The sequence below is a fragment of the Ictalurus furcatus genome, chromosome 13, assembly GCF_023375685.1.
Source record: "Ictalurus furcatus strain D&B chromosome 13, Billie_1.0, whole genome shotgun sequence".
NCBI lineage: Eukaryota > Metazoa > Chordata > Actinopteri > Siluriformes > Ictaluridae > Ictalurus > Ictalurus furcatus.
Genome location: NC_071267.1, coordinates 8,766,681 through 8,787,278, shown reverse-complemented (window position 1 = coordinate 8,787,278; position 20,598 = coordinate 8,766,681). Strand labels below are relative to the sequence as shown.

At 38.0% G+C, this 20,598-nt stretch overlaps 1 protein-coding gene across 3 annotated transcripts in view; it reads right to left on the bottom strand.

Annotated features, from left to right (window-relative positions):
• Positions 1–1,948: 1,948 nt before the first annotated feature.
• Positions 1,949–20,598, bottom strand: part of cabcoco1 (ciliary associated calcium binding coiled-coil 1) — a 38,375-nt gene continuing 19,725 nt past the window's right edge. For all 3 annotated transcript variants that reach the window (XM_053640079.1, XM_053640080.1, XM_053640081.1), the window contains 6 exons: positions 15,783–15,952; positions 13,409–13,556; positions 9,170–9,242; positions 6,206–6,316; positions 5,117–5,263; positions 1,949–3,199 (listed from right to left, as the gene is read on the bottom strand). In XM_053640079.1, coding sequence (XP_053496054.1) covers positions 3,116–3,199; positions 5,117–5,263; positions 6,206–6,316; positions 9,170–9,242; positions 13,409–13,556; positions 15,783–15,952 — 733 coding nt within the window. In that variant the 3' untranslated portion in view covers positions 1,949–3,115. The remainder of the gene's footprint in view (positions 3,200–5,116; positions 5,264–6,205; positions 6,317–9,169; positions 9,243–13,408; positions 13,557–15,782; positions 15,953–20,598) is intronic.

Genomic DNA, 20,598 nt, shown 5'->3' with positions numbered 1-20,598 from the left:
CTATAAATTATGAGAGACAAAATTAGATGGCTCTCCTGTTTCTAATACAAACTGCACTGCATATTTATAGATATAAGCCTTTGCTTTTTTTTCTTTCCCCCCCCCCCCTCCAAATGCAGTGGAAAACGCACTATTCAGCTTTAATAATACATCACTTTATATGGCAACTCAGCTATTTAGGCCATGAGTTATGCTGCATCGCCATAGCGCTGGACTACTTTCACACAGCTAATGACTTGTGGGAAAAACTCCACACAAACATTAGACAAACCACTCAATTACATATTCCTTTTGCTCACGAGCTGTTTACGGATATCATAACTGCCTGTTTACACGATTAAATCCAGAGCGAGCACCTTTCTGAAAGCAATGCCTTCGTATTTACTGTCAACATCAAACATCGAGAATGAGCATAACTCAAATATAGCAAAGGGGAAAATATCCACATTCTCAGTCAATCAAGATCACACACTCGCATCGATGATTTGCTCAGTTGAATTAATTAGAATGAGCTGACTTGATTTCATTGTGTTTGCCTAATAAGATTTAAAACTGAAGTTTACTTAATACATTTGTGTTAGAACTACATGAATCATTTTTTGTTGACATAACTAACTGGGCAGTGGATCTGTAGTTCCCAGCATGCTTTGCAAGGGACTGCATTAGGAAAGTAAATTTAGGGATTAAGTGTTATTTTATGTGTTTCTCAGAAAAGGGAAAGACACATTAGTGTTTAAAGTGCACTTATTATGGTTTTGAAACGTGCCTAAATTTGTTTTAAAGATCTCATGCAATAGATTTACATGCATCTGAGGTCAAAAAACACTTTAACGTGCTCATAATTTAATGAGCCCCCCCAGTTTCTCAAACAACTCGTTCAATGATCCGTTCTAAAGGATTCATTCTCAACTCCGCCTTTCAGAGAGCATACTCTACTCTGATTGGTCAGATGTCCCAGTCTGTTGTGATTGGTCTACTAGCGAGCAGCCAATGAAGACCATTTTTTTGTTGTTACAAACCTATGTAGGTTAGTACAGGAAGTAAGTCTGGAATCACTAACGACTCGCTTCAGCTGTTCAGAATCGGTTCCTTCGTTTGGGAGTCAATAACTCTGTTTGTCGTGCGCTTTGATTTTTGAAACTTTGTAGATGTTTTACATTCTCAAACAGCTCTATAACGCACTACATGAAAGGTAATATCTGAAAAACCATAATAGGTGCACTTTAAAGTTGGACACTTGAAGGAGTTCTTGTAACGTTTTTGAATTTTGTGGTTACCATTGTGCTGAAGAGCGGCGCATGTGCTTAGGCTGTGTGCACTCAGTGATCTATACTAATGTCAGTACTGACCCCGGTCTTTTCTTATTTGTTCATTATGTACATTGTGTATATGTACAGTGATGAATTAAACTGCTTGTTTAAACATAAGAAAATGAATTAAACCTCTATCAATGATTTTTTTAAAATTAAGTTGGATCAACATACGAAAATTTTGTTTGACAAATGTTATAAAGTTAATTAAATACACTAGAGTAAATTAATTTGACCTACTAAATTGTGTTGACCCAACTAACCAGCTAGAGTAGGAATTTTGTATCTATGGCTATACAAGCATTAGGTAATCAGCCATTGTGATCTGGCATTTGTTGTTTGATCCTGATTTTTTTTTTGGTCCCCTTCTCCCGTCTATGTCTGTGATTGTTTTGATGGTTAATATGTATGGTGTCATGTTTATGTTTTCTACGCAACCACGGTGGAAACAAATTTTCTCTTTGAGGACAAATAAAATGATCTATCTATCTATCTGTCTGTCTGTCTGTCTGTCTGCTTGCCTGTCTGTCTGTCTTTCTATCTATCCATCTATCTCGCTATCTATCTGTCTGTCAATCAATCTATCTGTCTGTCTGTCTGTCTATCTGTCTGTCTGTCTATCTATCTATTTGTCTGTCTGTCTGTCTGTCTATCTATCTGTCTGCCTGCCTGTCTATCTGTCTGTCTGTCTGTCTATCTATCTGTCTGCCTGTCTATCTCTCTGTCTATCTATCTATCTATCTATCTATCTGTCTGTCTGTCTAAACTGATTAATTTTGAATGAACTAAATTAAATTCTGTGTAAAATCTTTCTTCAGTTAAAGTAAGGGTGATGAATTCATGTTTTGAGTGCACTCTTTATGATCGAGTAAGTCCGCAGGAATGTTTAGCGCTGTAATGTGACATTCCACTGCTCCGTAAACAACACGACTGAATTTGTATTATGTTCAGGCTGAACTGCATAGCAGTTCGTTGGTCATTCCAGAAACCAACCGAACCCTTACTGCACAAAGTTAGGTGTGTTGCTTTCAGTTTGTTCTTTCAGTTGTATTTTTTATTTGCTTTATATCACAGCGACGCTGAATTCTCAAATTCGACTGGTCAGAAGTTGTCTGAATTCATTTTCTATAACAGCAGCTTTGTCAGTAGTTCCGGCTGCAAGTCAAAGCACAGATTCACCTTAATGCCCTTGTTCGAACGCATTACCGTTTCTATAGTAACAGCTCGTGCACGAGGACTTATACAGCCGAGGCTCCACATAACCTAAGCCTAATAATAAACAGGTTAAATACCTGTCGTTATTCGATAAAGAAAAATGTCTAATCGTTGATAGGGTGAAGCTTTCTGTAAGGAGACTTTTACTTAACGTTTATGGAAGGAGTCTCAGTTTGTGTTTTGACATGAAAAGCATCATTATTATTATTATTATTTGCCTTATTAACATCTAAAAAGGAAAAAAAAAATAGAAGCTGGTGAATGGACGGCTGTTTATCGCTGCTGTAAGTAGAAACAGGAAATGAACTTGTTTCCTGGACATTCCACAACTTTATATGTAACTATAAATGTATTTTTTTTTAAAAACATAAGGTGTCATTTATTAATAAATTATAAAGGAGGTGCTCTTACTGGAAATTATTTTCCTTTAACAGTACGCACTGCCATGTTTTATTCCTTACTTAAGACTTTTATAAAGCACTTCTTAAGCGTATTAGTACATATTTGTACTGGTTTTACGTTAGAACTCCTGGTGTCATAACTAAAAAGAAAAAGAAAAGGTGGATGTTTCCCTTTTCTTCAGCAGACGTTTATTTGGACGTCAGCCTCTTGAGACTCTCTAACCTGGCCGTGTAGGTCTCTTCCTGGATGCGCAGCTTCTCTGTGAAATCTTCCTGTTGGATACAAAAAATAAATCGCATGCATCCATAAAACCCAACATCTATAACACTGTCACAGATGATCTACGTGATGTAAAACAGTACATGCTGCGTATTTCTACTCGGTCAAACATCTTGTTTAGAAACAACTCTGGTACAAGAAAAAAAAAAAAAAAAAAGCTTTACTGAACACCCTGCAGTAAAGATCTAATGTTTTAATAGGTAGGGTGAAGTTTCTTTTCCCGGATTCTCATTGTACACACAGGCCTATTAAATGCCTCCAGCGCACATCTGTAATGGTAACAATATGGTTGGGAAGTCACCCACAGCATTTCCAGCATCTGCCTTTTTCCGAGTTTCTACCATATAAGGCATGATGAGATCCACATGAGTTATGACACTCCTGGGAACTTTCGCAACTAAAATATCCCAGAGAGGGGGAGAAAAAAAAAAAAAACAAAAAACGGATGTTATTAAACTTCACTCAACGGGGAAAGAAGAACAGTTCTAGTGGCAGATTTAATCCACATCAAAATCAAACGCTTCAAACTAGCCGGAGCAGGCTGTGATGCTAAGCATATACTCAACAGCTTAACCCGATCCCGAGAGAAAAGCCTCAAAGGAGAACAGAGGAAGAAAAAAAAAAACAAAACAGAAAAAAAACCCAACACACGACGGATGGTCAATGCGGACTGCCTAAGCTGCGAAAGATTTGAGTTGTTGCACAAGACTAAATATAGCTCGGAGTGAAATATGTAATTGACCTTGAGCAGATGTTACAGTGGAGTAAACAGAAAAATTGATGGAAACAGGACCGATCTTACAGCGGCTCATTCAGACACACGCCTACAAACAGCCAGAAATCGTTACAGGAACAGAAACGTCTTTATGGAAGTCGAGTGGAGTGCGTGTGAAATCGTTTATCCCCGTCTAAATGAAAATCCTCCTTTACCTGCATGTTGCTGTTTGTTAAGCTGGTGAAAATGTACGATAGGGATGACACAATACAGCAATCTGCGAGGACAGATTGTTTTCTGCAACCGCAGCACACCCAGTAATTTGATTCCACCTTAAGTCTACCGTGAAATTAATCAGAATATCTGCCAGGAGCTGTCTAATGTGTTCCGTGTTATGTGCAGAATACCAACGATATTAAGCTGGGGAACATTACTCAAGTTTTAATATTAGATCTTTTTTTTTTTTTTTTTTTTTTTTGGCACGATCACTTGGGTAGAGGAGGCCTGTGGGACAGTATGAGCTCAGACCTGATATTTTCACTAATATCATTCCTTCCAGGACCCTGCGGCTTCTCCCTTTAGTCGTCTTTGCGTCGCAGACTTTCCTTTCCTTTAATATACGACCCTGATTCCGAAAAAGTTGGGACAGTATGGAAAATGCTAATGAAAACAACAAAGGGATGATTTGGAAATGTACTTTGACTTTGGGAAAAGAAAAAAAAAAAAAAAAAACGTATAAAGAAAGATGAGGTTTTTGATGTTGTACCTAATCAACCGCATAGGGTTTTGAAGATAAACGTTTATTTTGAAATTGATGCATGTGACACGTTCCAAAAAGTCGTGACAGGGGCAATTTAGGACTAATAGCGATGTGAGAAGTTGAAAGAAGAAGGTGATGTGAAACAGGTGAGGCAATCGTCTAAACCTAGTATATGAGGAGCCTCCAAAAAAGGCCTAGTCCTCTGTTTTTTTCATCGTTTTGGCGCACACTAGCTTCTAGATAACATTAGGGATGGCATAATCATACTAAAAGCCTTCAAAACAACTTTCAGGGGGACTTGAAGTTCATTCTGGCCTGTGAAAACATTTACACCCACCTTTACTAAAAGATGCCCAAAATGAAGACTCATAAACTTTACACTCATTATTAAATGCTGATTTCATTCACACACTTCATTCAGACATGCGTCATTACCTGCAGCTTTCCCAGCATCTCTCTGGTCATTTCCTCAAGCACTTCTCGCACATCTCCCACACTGAAACCCTCCCGGCTTTCGAGTGTCTCTACCTGTTCGCATTCATCCGACTCTTCCTCGTCCTTCTCCGCGCACGCGTCTGAATCCTGAAGGAATATAAATGCATTCTTTAACATAATAAATCCAGCCATAAACAGAGTGTAACTAACGTTCGACCAACGCACAGGATTACATAAACCTGCCAGATATGTTTACTTGTGTGAGCTGTTCCCGTAAGACGGGGACGCTTCTCACATTCTCCGACGCTGCATAATAGCGAAATATCGCGCTTTCTGATCGGAACCTGAATTGTTATTAATGGGGAAAAGATGTTTTCGTGTAAGCGTTTACAGATGAGACATGAGACATGGCTCTGAAAAACCCATTCAAAACAAGGCGTTAATGCAGAAACAATATTGACACTCAGGGGAAAAGTCCTTCTAAGGAAGCTATTACATGACGCAGAGCACCTACATGTGGTTTTGATTTGAACTGCATGTACAGTATTTATTTATTTCTTTTAACTTCAGGTGTCCTTCTTGTTTCAAAGGAAATCAGCAGTATGTGGTGTATACAATACTTAAACTGACAGCCAGATGTTTTTAATATATATAAATATATATATATATATATATATATATATATATATAAATATAATTTAAAAAACAACATTTTCATATAGTATTACAGCACTTCTTCCTAAAATCAAGAGGATCCGGGTGGAATTTTGGCCTGTGGACAGAGAGCAGATTGTTTGAGAATTACAGTCCCTCTCCTCCCTCACTATGGAGCACAGCCTGCATATTCCAGCTGGAGTGCTGCGCGGTGTGAGCGAAAAGGAAAAATGTTACTCATACTTGGAACTAGATTCATGTTTCCTCTTCGAAATGATTCACATGTGAAACACATTTTCTCACTCACTAGTCGGATCACAAGGCCAAAAACTGAATCACTACATGCACCACACCAACAACTGGACGGTTTAAGCCTCGTTTCTGTGTAGACCTTTGAGGATTTTGTAAGCGTGTTTTAGTAGCAACATTCTTTACCTGATCAGGTGGCGCGACCGGGGAGGGGGCTATGTGATGGAGGTCATCAGTTGGTGTTCCCTCCTCCAGCGGCGCGACGAAGTCAGCCGGATTGACTACCTCGATGTATCTCTAGAACATCACACAACAGCAGCGAATATGTCAGCAACAGTGCATGTTTTATACACACGCCTGCCTCGTTTACTTAGAAATGAAGTCTAAAAACAACGATGCGCAAGTCGATTTTTAATAAACGTTTACGCCTGAAGGTATTTAGGCTTCGAGTTAAGGCCGTGAGTTACATTTTCTTGTCATTTAGCTGGAATGCTTTTACAGTTCACTTGGCAGAAAGCCCCCGCACACAGAATCCAAACCCGGCTCTGTAAGAAAAACAAAGGCTCTGTGGTTTACATATTTGAGATAATTACAATGTCAAATGGAGGGTGAGGGGAAGAACAATGGTCCTTCATTACTCAATTGCTCTGCATTACTCCCCTGCACATGATTCATGCTTTTTCATCTCCCGATAAACGAATTAACGTCACTTTAATGGCTGTAAAAAAAAAAAAGAAAAAAAAAAGAGAAAAGGATTTTCTGCTTCCCTTTGTGTAACTTGTTAAACATGTTGGTTCACTAAATTGTTTCCAATGTACACACAGAGAGACAAAGGAGAGGTGGAAAAATGAGGACATTAATATTCAAACAGTGCTTTGAACCCTCCATCAAAACAAATAGAAAATGCTCATGTTATATGACGTTCGGGACCCATTATGTTTGTGGCACGGCGCTTGACCTAGATTTGTTCACTGATCCCCACGATGCACCACAGCAAATATAACTATTCACTCGCAGCAGCTTAACGCACCATTCGGGCGCTAAACAAATCTACAGCTTGTCTTCCTCTTCTGATGTAATGAGTTTTCCCATTTTAGGGACGTTACACTTTTATAGTTCGGAGACAGACTGCGCACTGTGCGACACGTCATGAATATTAATGGCCGCTCGGACGAAAAAAATATTAGCAATACGCTTTTTTTTTTTTTTTTTTTTTTTTTTTCCTGCTGTCTGACATTTTGAAAGTGTGTATGGAACATAATCATTACACGTTAATAATGGATGAGCAAATCAGCTGAGAGGCAGGCTCGGATCCGCCCGAGCTGAATTTCAAACGGAGGGATGACAGCTCTCATTAATGCTGTTCACCACCTGCAAAATGGAGAAGCGAGAGAGACAAGGGGCAGGCGCGCTGCGAAGCCAAAACGAGATGTGGAGACAATTTACTGCCGCTTAATTTGCAACAGCATCTGGGTTGTCTTATTTTAGAAGGAACCGGTGGTCAAATAGCTTGCGTATGTAAAAAAGAAAGAAAGAGAGAGAGAAAGAAAAAGGTCTGATTGCTGAATGTTTGCGTGGTAATTAAGATGATGATAAATGAATTTGAACAAGCTGTTATATCTGCTGCTGGTGAGTCACCACATATCTGCTATATCTGTGTCCTGAAATGGGAAAAACACATGCTAGTCAGCTTCAATTCCATTTCAGAGTGAAGCAATTAAAAAGAAGATTGTGCCAAACTGCACTGGGACTCTCGTGAATCCTGGAAAATGTCAGTGTAGGCAGTTAATCTCTGCTTTTTTTTTCTTCATTTATTTGAAATGACAGTCGTTGTGCAAAGCTGAAGTACATTGAAAACGATGTAATAAAAGCATGTAATAAAAGCAAAGTACTTGTGATGTGTGTGTGTGTGTGTGTGTGTGTATTATATTACCGAATATTGCAGAATCTAATAATAATAATAAAAAAAATAGGGATTATTGAAATAGCATTTTTTAAAAATGTCTTTAGTCCTGCCCTGAATAAATTATTTCACATAACAGATGTGTACATATTTACACAAGACACAATAATAAATGAATTTACACAAATGAACCAGTTCAAAAGTTTACACACCCTCCATTCTTGATACTGTGTGTCGTTACCTGGATGATCAACGACCGTGTTTATGTTTTGTGATGATTGTTCAGTTAAACCGCCCCACTGTTCTTCAGAAAAATCCTCCAGGTCCGGCACATTCTTTACTTTTCCAGCATCTTCTACATATTTGACCCCTTTCCAACAGCGGCTATATGATGTTGAGGTCCATCTTTTCACACTGAGGATGACTGAGGGACTCGTACACGACTATTACATAATGTGCAAACATTCACTGATGATCAAGAAAGCAGCACGATACATTGAGCCCGGGGGGTTGTGGAGGGGTGTGTAAACTTTTGAACAGGACGATTGGTGTAATTTGTTTTATTTAAAGATTTTTTTTTTTTTCCATTTAGTACTGCCCTTCAGAAGCTACATAAGATATTTACATGTTTCCCAGAAGACGAAATAATAACAATTCACATCGATCATCCTGTTCATTATCATTATTATTATTATTATTATTATTATTATTATTATTATTTCTAATTACTAAAATGTTGCACATTCTGCAAGGGGTATGTAAATTTATGAGCACAACTGCATATACTATATATATATATATATATATAAATCTTGAGTCTTGCTGTGTTTAATTGTGTTTGATCAGAGATTAGCTTATCGATACAAGAACAAAGATAGGAAAAGCTGGCTGATCTCCACACACGTCACTGCCTTCCTTCTAACTCGATTTAGGCTTCCTGTCACAAGACACTTCCTCATACTGGTGTAATGACAACATCTGTCTAGAAATGATTACACTTCTTTCTTGATTTCATCACAGATGAATGGCACTGGGGTATTGGGGGCAACTTCAGCTTGCTTGAATTCAATTTGAATGATTTGAATCCGTTATCTGAACCTCATGTGGCGTATATACGTGTGTGTGTGTGTGTATATATATATATATATATATATATATATATATATATATGTATATATATATATATATATATATATATATATATATATATATATATATATATATATATATGATAAGATTATAATTACCTCCATTCCTAGCAGCATGTCGTCTCTCGGGTGAGTGAAGAGGAATTCGTAGAGTCTGTAATGCTGGAAAAGACTGAAGCACATCACACAGTTAAATGTGTTTAATGGAAAGAATTTCAATTGGTTTCAAACAATGACGTGTGGGTGTCTGCTCAGGGTTCTTGAGGGAAAACGTACACGCACGACCCCTTTATGACCACTAGGTGGCAGGCTTTCTCTTTACAAAAGGCAAATGCCTGACTACAATATTTGAAAGAATGTTCTGGGAATGAATAAATGGCGATTGAATTAGTCTGTTAATCTTACTCATTTGATAATGGGAAGCTTCAGCCCTGACAAATATAATAACAATGTTTTATATTAATATAACAGTCATTTACGATCATTATTTTAGAGCAGTAACAATGAAATATAAGCCTATATATACAGTCACTGGCAACTTTAATAGGAACGCCTTTATGATTGCTCATTCATGCAATAATTATAATGTGCTTATTATAAAGAGGTACAGGTCAAGAGCTTCAGTTCACGTTCGCATCAAACATCATAATGCTGAAAATAAAAAGTGATATGCGCACACAACCGTCTATACAGTTTACAGTTTATATTTATACACACTGGTTCAAACTGACAGGAATGCTACAGTGACACGAGGTTTGAAGTGTTGTACTGCATGTTCTGCGATGCTTTTCTGCTCACCACGGTTGTAAAGAGTGGTTATTTGATTTACTGAACCATTCTCCTCTGTCATCAGCAAGACATTTCCGCCCACAGAACTGCTGCTGGATGGTTTTTTTTTCCCCTAGATACTTTCTCTACATACTGTGAGTGGAAATCACAGGAGACCAGCAGTTTCTGAGATACTCAAACTAGCCCGTCAGGCATGAACAACCATGTGTTATGTAAACATTAACTGAAGCGCTCGACCTTTATCTGCATATTTTATGCACTGTGCTGCTGTCACATGACTGGATGACTGCATTAATATGGAGGGGTACGTGTGTTCCTATTAAAGTGGCCAGCGAGTGTATATATAGTGTAATAGGAGAATATAACTGATTACACTTCCTTTTTTTTTTTTTTAAAAGATCACAAATATTTTATTTGTGATATTTAATGATTTAATTATTCTCAATATCACAAACAGCTTCCCAGAACCCCAGTTCCAAAAAAGTTGGGACGCTGTGTGAAATGCAATGATTTGCAAATCTCCTAAACCCATATTCACACTAGAACATAGAAAACATATCAAATGTTTCAAACTGAGGAAATGTACCATTTTAAGAAAGAAATAAGGTCATTTTGAATTTGACGGCCGCAACAGGTCTCAGAAAAGTTGGGATGGGGTGGGGTGGTGGGGGCCAACAAAAAGCTGGAAAAGTAAGTGTTACTAGAAAGAACCAGCTGGAGGAACAGTTTGCAACTAATGAGGTTATTTGGCAACCGGTCAGTAACATGACTGGGTATAAAAAGACTATCTTAGAGAGGCAGAGACTTTCAGTAGAGATTTGCAAAATCAGTGCAGCGTCCCAACTTTTTTGGAATTGGGGTTGTAGGACTGGAGGTGGTTTCTGATCAAAAAGACGCCCAGCCTGCCGGTCGCTGACCGTGAGAGCAGTTAGTGTGAGAAGCGGGAGTGAATGAGGGAGGAAATGAGGGAGGGAATGAGGGAGAGAAGCGGGAGTGAATGAGGGAGGAAATGAGGGAGGGAATGAGGGAGAGAAGCGGGAGTGAATGAGGGAGGAAATGAGGGAGGGAATGAGGGAGAGAAGCGGGAGTGAATGAGGGAGGGAATGAGGGAGAGAAGCGGGAGTGAATGAGGGAGGGAATGAGGGAGATCTGCTTTTATTAATCTCAGCTTGTTTAGTCTATATTTAAACTATTGTGCCGCTGCACTCGAGCTATACTCAGTGTATTTGTCTTGAATAAATGAATCTGAGAACCAAACTGCAGAGGATTAAGTGTATTTTATTTTTGACAAGATTTATGGCAAAATACACAAAGTCTTAATATCCGATTATTATCCGATTTTTATTTTGCTGTTGTGTGTAACGTCAGACCACTGGACGTTTTAATAGTTACAATTTATTTTTTAATGATACAGTGTTCTTGCAAATTTAAATCTATGAAAAGGTTTTCATGTTTTTTTTGTTGTTGTTGTTGTTGTTTTTTTTTTTGTTTGTTTGTTTTTTTAAATTAAATGATTATTACTGTTTTGAATGTCCCGAGATTCATGGCTTTTTATTTTATGTAAACAATGGATCAAGAAAAACATGGATTGTGTGCTGATTATTTATTTACATAGACTGATTCGTTTTATTTAACGATTAACGATGCATGAATATTAAAAATAAATGATGAAACTCATGAGGTTAAGAGAACGGCGTGGGAACGTTGAGAGAACGTTTAAAGAACGTTAGGGGGAACGTTCTGCAAACCTAAAAACGACGTTCTATTTCCGTAAAGAAAACTTTCCTGGCTAATCAAAAACAAATCTTTAAAATGTATGTTCTGGGAACCAAACGTTAGAACTCATTCAAAACAAACTAGCAAGTTCACATTTTGCTAACACCATACCAATAGGAACGGAACTGTCTTTTTCACAGTGCTTCACAATTAAAAACACTTACAAACGAGCACAAATTTTGCCAAGAAGCCAAGCTAGAAGATAGCACTCCAAAATTGAACTAGCTAAACCACCAGCAGTTAACAGAAAGAAAAAATAAAGATGAAAGTGTGGAACAAAGCTTTAACCTATTTATGATTGCCCCTTGCATTGTTTTGTTCTATTTTCCTCCCGAGTCATAAAATTACTCTTTTTTTTCTTCATCTAACTTAGAGGCGATGACGAGGATAAGATTCACTGGCAACTTTTTACGGAAACACTGCCAGCAACTACAGACAGTGATTAGAGATGCTTTTAAAGCTGCAGTAATCAGGGTTGGCAAGCTTGCTAACTTCCTCCAAAATTCCACAGAATGACTCCTCCTCCTTCCTTCAAATCCCATGTCCTCAATTCAAACCTCTCCAAATCCCTTCAAAGACATGCACAAAAAACAACCCAGCAACAACACTGTACTAGCATCATGATCCAGAAAGTTAAACTTACATGCCTGATTCCAGATTAAAAAAAAAAAAAAAACATGGCGATGCTATATTGACTTTGTAGAATTATCATGGAGGATCAAACATCTGTATCAACAATGAACCTTTTGTAACCTACATTCTCAAAACAAAACAAAAAAAACCAACACACTCACAGTTAAGCACAGTACTTTTTCCATCTAACTACCGTTGCATGTTATGTATACTGTACTGTAAGAGTTTGAGAGGTGAACCGTAACTTTAAAAATTACACCATAATCCATGAAGAAAAGTAAAGATCTTGAGCCAAATTATCATCACGTATTGAATTTTGGATCGGTTAAGCTTGCTAGGGCAACGTGGTCGTGTAGCAGGTCATATTGCTGCCTCACAGCTCCAGGGCCCTGAGACAGTCTGGGTTACTGTACAATCATTTTCACTGTTAATAACAGCACATTTATATATCTTGCCATATATCATACATCCACAGAGCTATCAAAATTACAGCCGAAGGTCAACCAAGCATTAGCCAAACTATTAAAAAAGAAACAAACTTCTGATATCCCTTTATAAACTACAGTAATTACAATATATCATATAAGAAAGATCAATGGTACTATTAAATGTACGTCAGTGCTCTTACACTACATCTATAGCTTGCTGGTGGCCATTTTATGGATGACAGTGAAAGTATTAAGAGGCTAAAGGAATGACCGGATAAGACTACACCACTAACGAGTGCTTTACACATAAACCCAAATAAAGCAGCAGATTTAAAATGCTCACGATTTGCTTGCTTGAAATACTAAAGATTTTAAATCAGTGCAAATATAATTGCTCCTCGCTTTTTGTTGTTTTTTTTTTCCCCCCACAACTTGTTATGCACCACAGAAGCCTACATGCTTCACAATTCATCGGTTTATGAATTATGCATGGCATTAATTATAGAGGATATAAAAAGGGATCCAATTTGCGTATTGCTAGTAGGCAAAGGAGTGAATATCTCACATTCACATTATTAATGGAAAAAAACAGGGAAAAGAATGATCTGGTTTTTATTCATCCTACTAGCTCATAATTTTAAAGATAATTACAGCATGTTCAGGAGAGTGTTAAATATAACAATAGGATATCACTGTGGGAGAAAATATTAACCTGCTACTGAAGTAATCCGTAATGGATTTGATTTGATCCACATCGAACAGCGGATTAACGGTGGCGCTTGCCGATGGTGATGACTGTCTAGATGAGAGCAGTGTCCGGGTGAACTCCTTAAAATTGTCAGCAAATGGCATGTGCTTGTCTGAAAAGTGCAGAGCCAGCATAATCAGGAAATTATACTGCAAAACAGTTCTAGTTAACTTGCTATTATTGACTTTCCTTTTTCTTCTTTGGAAATCCTCTGGTGCCAACTTAGGGAACTTAACCCTTAAGAAAAACCCTTAAGTTAGCACCAGAGGATTTACACTATATGGCCAAAGATTTGTGGACGCCTGATCATCACACCAATAACTGCTTTCTGAACACTGCATTCCAGATTTAGCCCCCTAGACAAAGATTACAGAATCACTACACTGCACATGACTCTATAAAAATGTGGCAAGGCCTAGCACACATCACAGACTATAAAGGCCGGACATATGCGAGCAGCTCTGTTTCTCTGCCGGATGAGCTCAACCTTTTTTATGCACACTTTGAAACCCTGGACAACGCTGGAAGTGGCACCTGATGAGGTGGAACAGGTACTCACATTGTCCTCTACACAGGTGTACAAGTCGCTCAGCAGAGTCAAGGGGGCAGGTCCAGATAACATCCCAGGATGCGTCCCCAGGCTATGTGCTTCAGAACTGTCCAGCGTAGCCACAGACATCTTCAATCTTTCCCTCACTCTGGCTATAGATCCTTTCTGCTTCAAGTCCACTACTATCATACCTGTTCCAAAGAAAGCCACAGTCTCTTGTCTTAGTAACTACAGACCAGTGGCTCTTACACCCGTTCTCATGGAGTGTTTTGAGAGTCTTGTCAACGAACATATCCTGCAACCCTGAACCCACTACAGTTTGCGTACAAGACTAACAAATCCACAGAGGATGCTATTTCACTTGCCATTCACAAAATTATATCTCACCTGGAAGATAAGGACAGTTATGACAGACTACTTTTTATTGATTATAGTTAGTTTATTGATTATTTAATACTATAATTCCTTCAAACCTCATAAACAAGCTGCATAACTTGGGTCTGCCTCTTGCGTTGTGTAACTGGATACGGAGCTTCCTCACTGGCAGACCACAACATGTTCGCCTCGGAAAACACTCCTCCAGTACCCTCATAATGAACACAGGCACTCCTCAAGGCTGTGTACTCACCCCTATGCTGTACACTCTCTAAAGGCATGACTGTGTCACTGCCCAGCCCAACAATGTCATCATAAAGCTCGCAGATGACTCCACAGTCTCATCAGGGCAAATGATGAAACAGACTACTGGAGAGAGGTGTCAGAACTGGTCACATGGTGTGAGGCTGACAATCTCACACTGAACATCATTAAGACTAAGGAGATGGCTGTGGACATGAGGAGCGGTGAGCGTTTCTATCGGCCACTACTGATCGGAGGCTCTGAGGTAGAAAGAACTTCCGAAGAAGCTGGGATATGCAAAGAAAAGAATTTCACTGTGCTGTAATATCTATGTGACCAATAAAGGCTTCTTCTTCTTCTTCTTCAAGTACATATGACAATAAAGAATCTTGTATCTTGAATCTTGAATGGTCAGGCGTCCACATACTTTTGGCCATATAGTTTATTCACTCAAAAACAAAGAGGAACCCCAAAGGGAAAATGCGTACCAAATCCCAGTGTACAGTCGAAAGACAGACTTATTACTGTGACACACCCAACAACCAGTATATACTGTATAATGTTTCTGCCAAACATCTGCAAATAACATTTTTGTGATGTCACCATTTCACCAGAATCACCCGCTGTTAACAGTGTCACTATTTTAACGTTCATTATCACATGTTTTTTCATAACAATGTACACTATATGGCCAAAAGTATGTGGACAGCTGATGATCAGACCCCTATGTGGATCTTGCAGAAAGGTTGGAAGTATACAATTGTATAGGATGTCTTTGAATGCTGTACCGTTTCAATTTCCCTTCACTGGAACTGTGAAGAGGTCCAAACCTGTTCCAGCATGACAATGGCTCCGTGTACAAAGCGAGGTCCATGAAGATGATGAAGTTTGCCAAGGTTGGTGTGGAAGAACTTGAGTGTCCTGCACAGAACCCTGACCTCCTCACCTAACATCAGTACCTGACATCACTAATACTCTTGTAGCTGAATGCGCACAAATCCCCACAGCCACGCTCCAAAATCTAGTAGAAAGTCTTCCCAGATGAGCGGAGGTTATTATAACAGCAAAGCAGGGACTAAATCGACAAGCACGTATGGGTGTGATGGTCAGGTGTCCACAAACTTTTGGCCATATAGTGTGCATATCGTCCTACTCCTGCTACATATTTACCTTTGATGTTGTCAAGCAACAGCTGTAAGAGGGACATTATGAATGAGATTTGCTGGCATGTGAAGGTCATCTCCTTGGCCCACCAGAATCCTGCAACAAAGTAGTCCAACACCGAGCCCTCCTTCACACAAGTTTGGTGTTTCTTCAAATCAAGTACATCCGCTAATTGTCTAAACAAGGGAGACAAGAAACACAGGGGGAAAAGATACAGTAAAACTAGATGTACATTTCCTGATAGAAAGTCAGATGAAGGTGTTAAGTATAAAATTTAACTGGATATCAATCTCTCACTTTGGATTATCACTTTTGTACAGGAAAAAAATCTGCTTGCAAACATCAAGCAGTAGTTCACAACTAGAGGACCTCAGATTCTGTGTCCAGACCTGGACATTTCTGACATTTCTTTTTCTGTCCATTTCTATTATTTTATTTTTTCCTTTTTTTTTTTTTTAAAATTTCAGCTCAAACAAACTATGTCCAGTTTCATTTCTATTGAACATTTCTACTGAACATTTCTACTGAACATTTCTGCTGAACACTTCTAGTGAACATTTCTGCTGAACATTTCTAGTGAACATTTCTGCTGAACATTTCTAGTGAACATTTCTGCTGAACATTTCTAGTGAACATTCCTGCTGAACATTTCTACTGAACATTTCTAGTGAACATTTCTGCTGAACATTTCTAGTGAACATTTCTAGTGAACATGTCTGCTGAACATTTCTAGTGAACATTTCTGCTGAACATTTCTACTGAACATTTCTAGTGAACATGTCTGCTGAACATTTCTAGTGAACATTTCTAGTGAACATGTCTGCTGAACATTTCTAGTGAACATTTCTAGTGAACATGTCTGCTGAACATTTCTAGTGAACATTCCTGCTGAACATTTCTACTGAACATTTCTAGTGAACATGTCTGCTGAACATTTCTAGTGAACATTTCTGCTGAACATTTCTGCTGAACATTTCTAGTGAACATTTCTGCTGAACATTTCTAGTGAACATTTCTGCTGAACATTTCTAGTGAACATTTCTGCTGAACATTTCTAGTGAACATTTCTGCTGAACATTTCTGCTGAACATTTCTAGTGAACATTTCTGCTGAACATTTCTAGTGAACATTTCTGCTGAACATTTCTGCTGAACATTTATAGTGAACATTTCTGCTGAACATTTCTGCTGAACATTTCTGCTGAACATTTCTTCTGAACATTTCTGCTGAACATTTCTGCTGAACATTTCTAGTGAACATTTCTAGTGAACATTTCTGCTGAACATTTCTGCTGGACATTTCTGCTGGACATTTCTGCTGAACATTTCTACTGAACATTTCTTCCTTTTTCCAAATATTTCATTGAGAAGAAAAAACCGAGCAACACACAGCAGAAATCATTCACAGTTTTCTGTCCATTTCTTTTATTAAGGCCTAATAAGAATAAGACCTGAGCATCTATTTTAGTCACCCAGTCCAGACGGGGCCCAACCTCAAATCATCCTTGATGACCTGATGCTTCCAATAAATTCTCAATCATCACTACTTCAATGTCCAGAGCTTTATGTGTTCTCATTATACCGTTTAAAACTGTTTAGAAAAGCTTAAAAAAGAAGCTTAAAATAGTGTACAGCTGACAAGATATTTATTGGGCATTTGCCATCTTACACCATTACTGCAGACTCTCTAATGTGGATGTCAGTAAAAAGCTTCACATTATGTTTACTGACAGTACAGTATATACAGTAAATACAGATAGTACAAAGCTTCCAGTGCAATAGATTCCAGAGAAGGTTTCACACATAAGCCCGCTATTATGCAAGCCTGTCTCACTTTTTGTCTAACAGTTACAGTTGTGTCACTATGCCTTTCTTGCAAAGAATGGCACCAGGCTATTTTTGCTTGTATTTCCTCATTTGCAAGTCGCTTTGGATAAAAGCATCTGCTAAATGAATAAATGTAAATGTCAAATTTCTCTGATATTACCTTCCAGCCAAAAGTCGTGACCTCAATAATTTTATCCCCCGCAAAATATTTCTGTACTTTTGTGCACATGCATAAATCAAGCCGAAATCAAGGCAGATCATCTTCCACCTTTAATGTGACTTAACAATCGATAAATTTCAACTGATTATCAATTAGAAACGTCTAAGGGGAAAAGAAAAACGTGGGGGAAACTACAAAAACCTGGTTGCACGAGTGTGCACACGCTTTTACAATGGGGCATGTGACATTCAAAAGGTTCAGAAGTAATTATCATACACCTGTCCTCAAAGAAGTTATTCTGATTAACCCAAAATAAAGACTGTGTATTATTGCAGTTTCTGTACGATTTTCTTGCCATCTTCCTGGTTTCATCCAACTGCTGAAGATCTTACAAAACATGTACGGGATCTTATTGTTGAAATGTATCAATCAGGAGAGCCGTACAAAAGGATTTCCAGAACATTAGATGTACCGTAGAACAACATGAAGGCCATCATGAACAAGTGGAAAAAATGGGGCAGTACAGTGACATTACCAAGAACAGTACGTCCTTCTCGTATAGAAAAAAAGGACAAGAAGAAAACTTATTAGGGAAAAACTTTTTGGGCAGAATTCTAGAAGATATGTTTGGCACAAAAATAAGACAGATTACCACCCAAAGAATACAGTGAAGCATGGTAGTGGCAGCATCATGCTATGGTTCTGCTTCTCTTCAGCTTGGAATGACTTTCTACTCAAGATAAAGGAATTTAAGGATAGCTCAGGCACAAAACTTGCAGGCCTCTCTCAGTCAGCAATATATGAAGAAAAAATGTCACCTTCCAGCATAATAATGACCCAAAACACAAGCAAAGACAACAAAGGAATGGCTACAGAAGAAGAAGACCAATGTTTTCAAATGGCCTGGTCTAAACCCAGGTCTAAATCCTACTGAAAATATGTGGAATGACTTGAAGAGGACTGTGCATAGGAGGTCATCTTGCAATTTGAGATATTTGAAGAATTTTTGCAAAGAAGAGTGAAATAAAACTGCCAAACAAGAAATTGGTAGACTTTTTTAACCAAAAAGACTTGAGTGCTGTGTTTATAAGCAAAAGGTGTTTTAACAAAGTCTTAGTTAAGGGATCTGCACACCAGGGATTATGCAACCAGGTTGTGGAAAGTTTTTCTGTCTTAAAACGTTTCTATTCATTTTCCACTAGAATTTTGTTAGATCACATTAAAGGTGGAAAAAGATCTGACTGATTTATCTTGATTTCACATCATTCCTCAGAAGATAAATTTCACCATAGCACCATCCTCTGGATAATGGTTGCTTTGAAAAACTGTAGCAAAATTTGGACATGAAATTGTACTTATACTGATACTAGTTGGTGTTTTATGTTGAATTCCAAAACTACAAACTAGTCTTACCTAATATGTTCCCAATGTTAAGGCCATCAGTGATTACACTTCCTAAATTCCCATATATTGTTAGAGTGGTCATCACACACACACACACACACACACACACACACACACGCTACACACATGCCTTTTTAAGGCAGACCTACCAGGAAGTTTCCTCAAATGCACAAATGAAACCACTGCTCACACTGGGAAATTTTAGTGACCTCGGACAATGTATTTTGTGAACAGCCAAGCGAAAAAAAAAAACAACCTACCCTCTAAATGGATCATTTCCACACTTTTGTTCCTTTAATGAGCCTTTACTGCGTTTTATAGGCCACACTATGGCATTTCTTCAGTTTAGTGTATACATTTCACTAATGTTCATGCATGGAGTTGAACTGTATGACCGTATCAATGTAGACTGTAACAGCTATTTTTAGAGCAGCACAAATGAGGGTTCAGCGTGTGTAACCTAGTTCATGTTCAAAGTTCACAACTTTCATAAATTTCAAGTGTGGCTGAAGGATGGATTTTAAACTTATGTATGCTGTTATTCATTGAAATGTGTTAAAAGGTTAATATGGCCCTGGGAAAATGAGTCCTTACTACATAAAAACTTTGGAAAAGTTTAGTTAAAGGTAGGATAGGCAATGTTTTTCATAAACATTTTTTGATATACTGGTTGAAAGTCTCTTCACATCCTGATAGCCATCCATAATTAAAGTGTTAATTAATAAGAAGATAAATTTCACATGGTTTATCTTGATTATTACATGGCAAAAACCTGCAACTGTAACTGGGTGCATAAACTTTTTATATCCACTGTAGGTTACGTTAGAATTTTACTTATCCACTCAGTCACATGACTCACTCATGTAATCGTTTTATCCTGGTCAGGGACGGCTACGATACCTGCTGCACCACATATAGCACCACTCAATTTTGCTATCGAGCACTTTTTATTTATTGTTGCCAGTTTTTTATTTTTTATTTTATTGCGTTCTGATTGTGTTTCTTGTTAGAAAAACCACAAGTGTTTGATAGAATGTGAGTGTTGTGTTAACTGTAGTACATTTGGTTTAGGTAGGTCTAGTATATTTTGTACATAAAGTGAACTATTGTACCAAGCCTCCTGTTAGTGCCAAGATGTTGCACATGAATAATGCTTGTTAGTAGTTATTAAAAAAATTTTTTTTTAAAAACCCTCGCAATAACACGATGCTTCATGTCCAAAATGCACTACAATACAATTGTCACACACTCTATCAAACCCTAGCACTAGTTTCCTTATTTGTCAATCAGGGAACAATGACCAATGGATTTCATGTATGATTTATCTAAAAAGTCAGATATGATATTTTAGTAATATCAGGTATTTTTAATGCTTTACATTACAATCAGATTGAATGCAAGGTATCTGCTGTATGAAACACAACTGAAATTG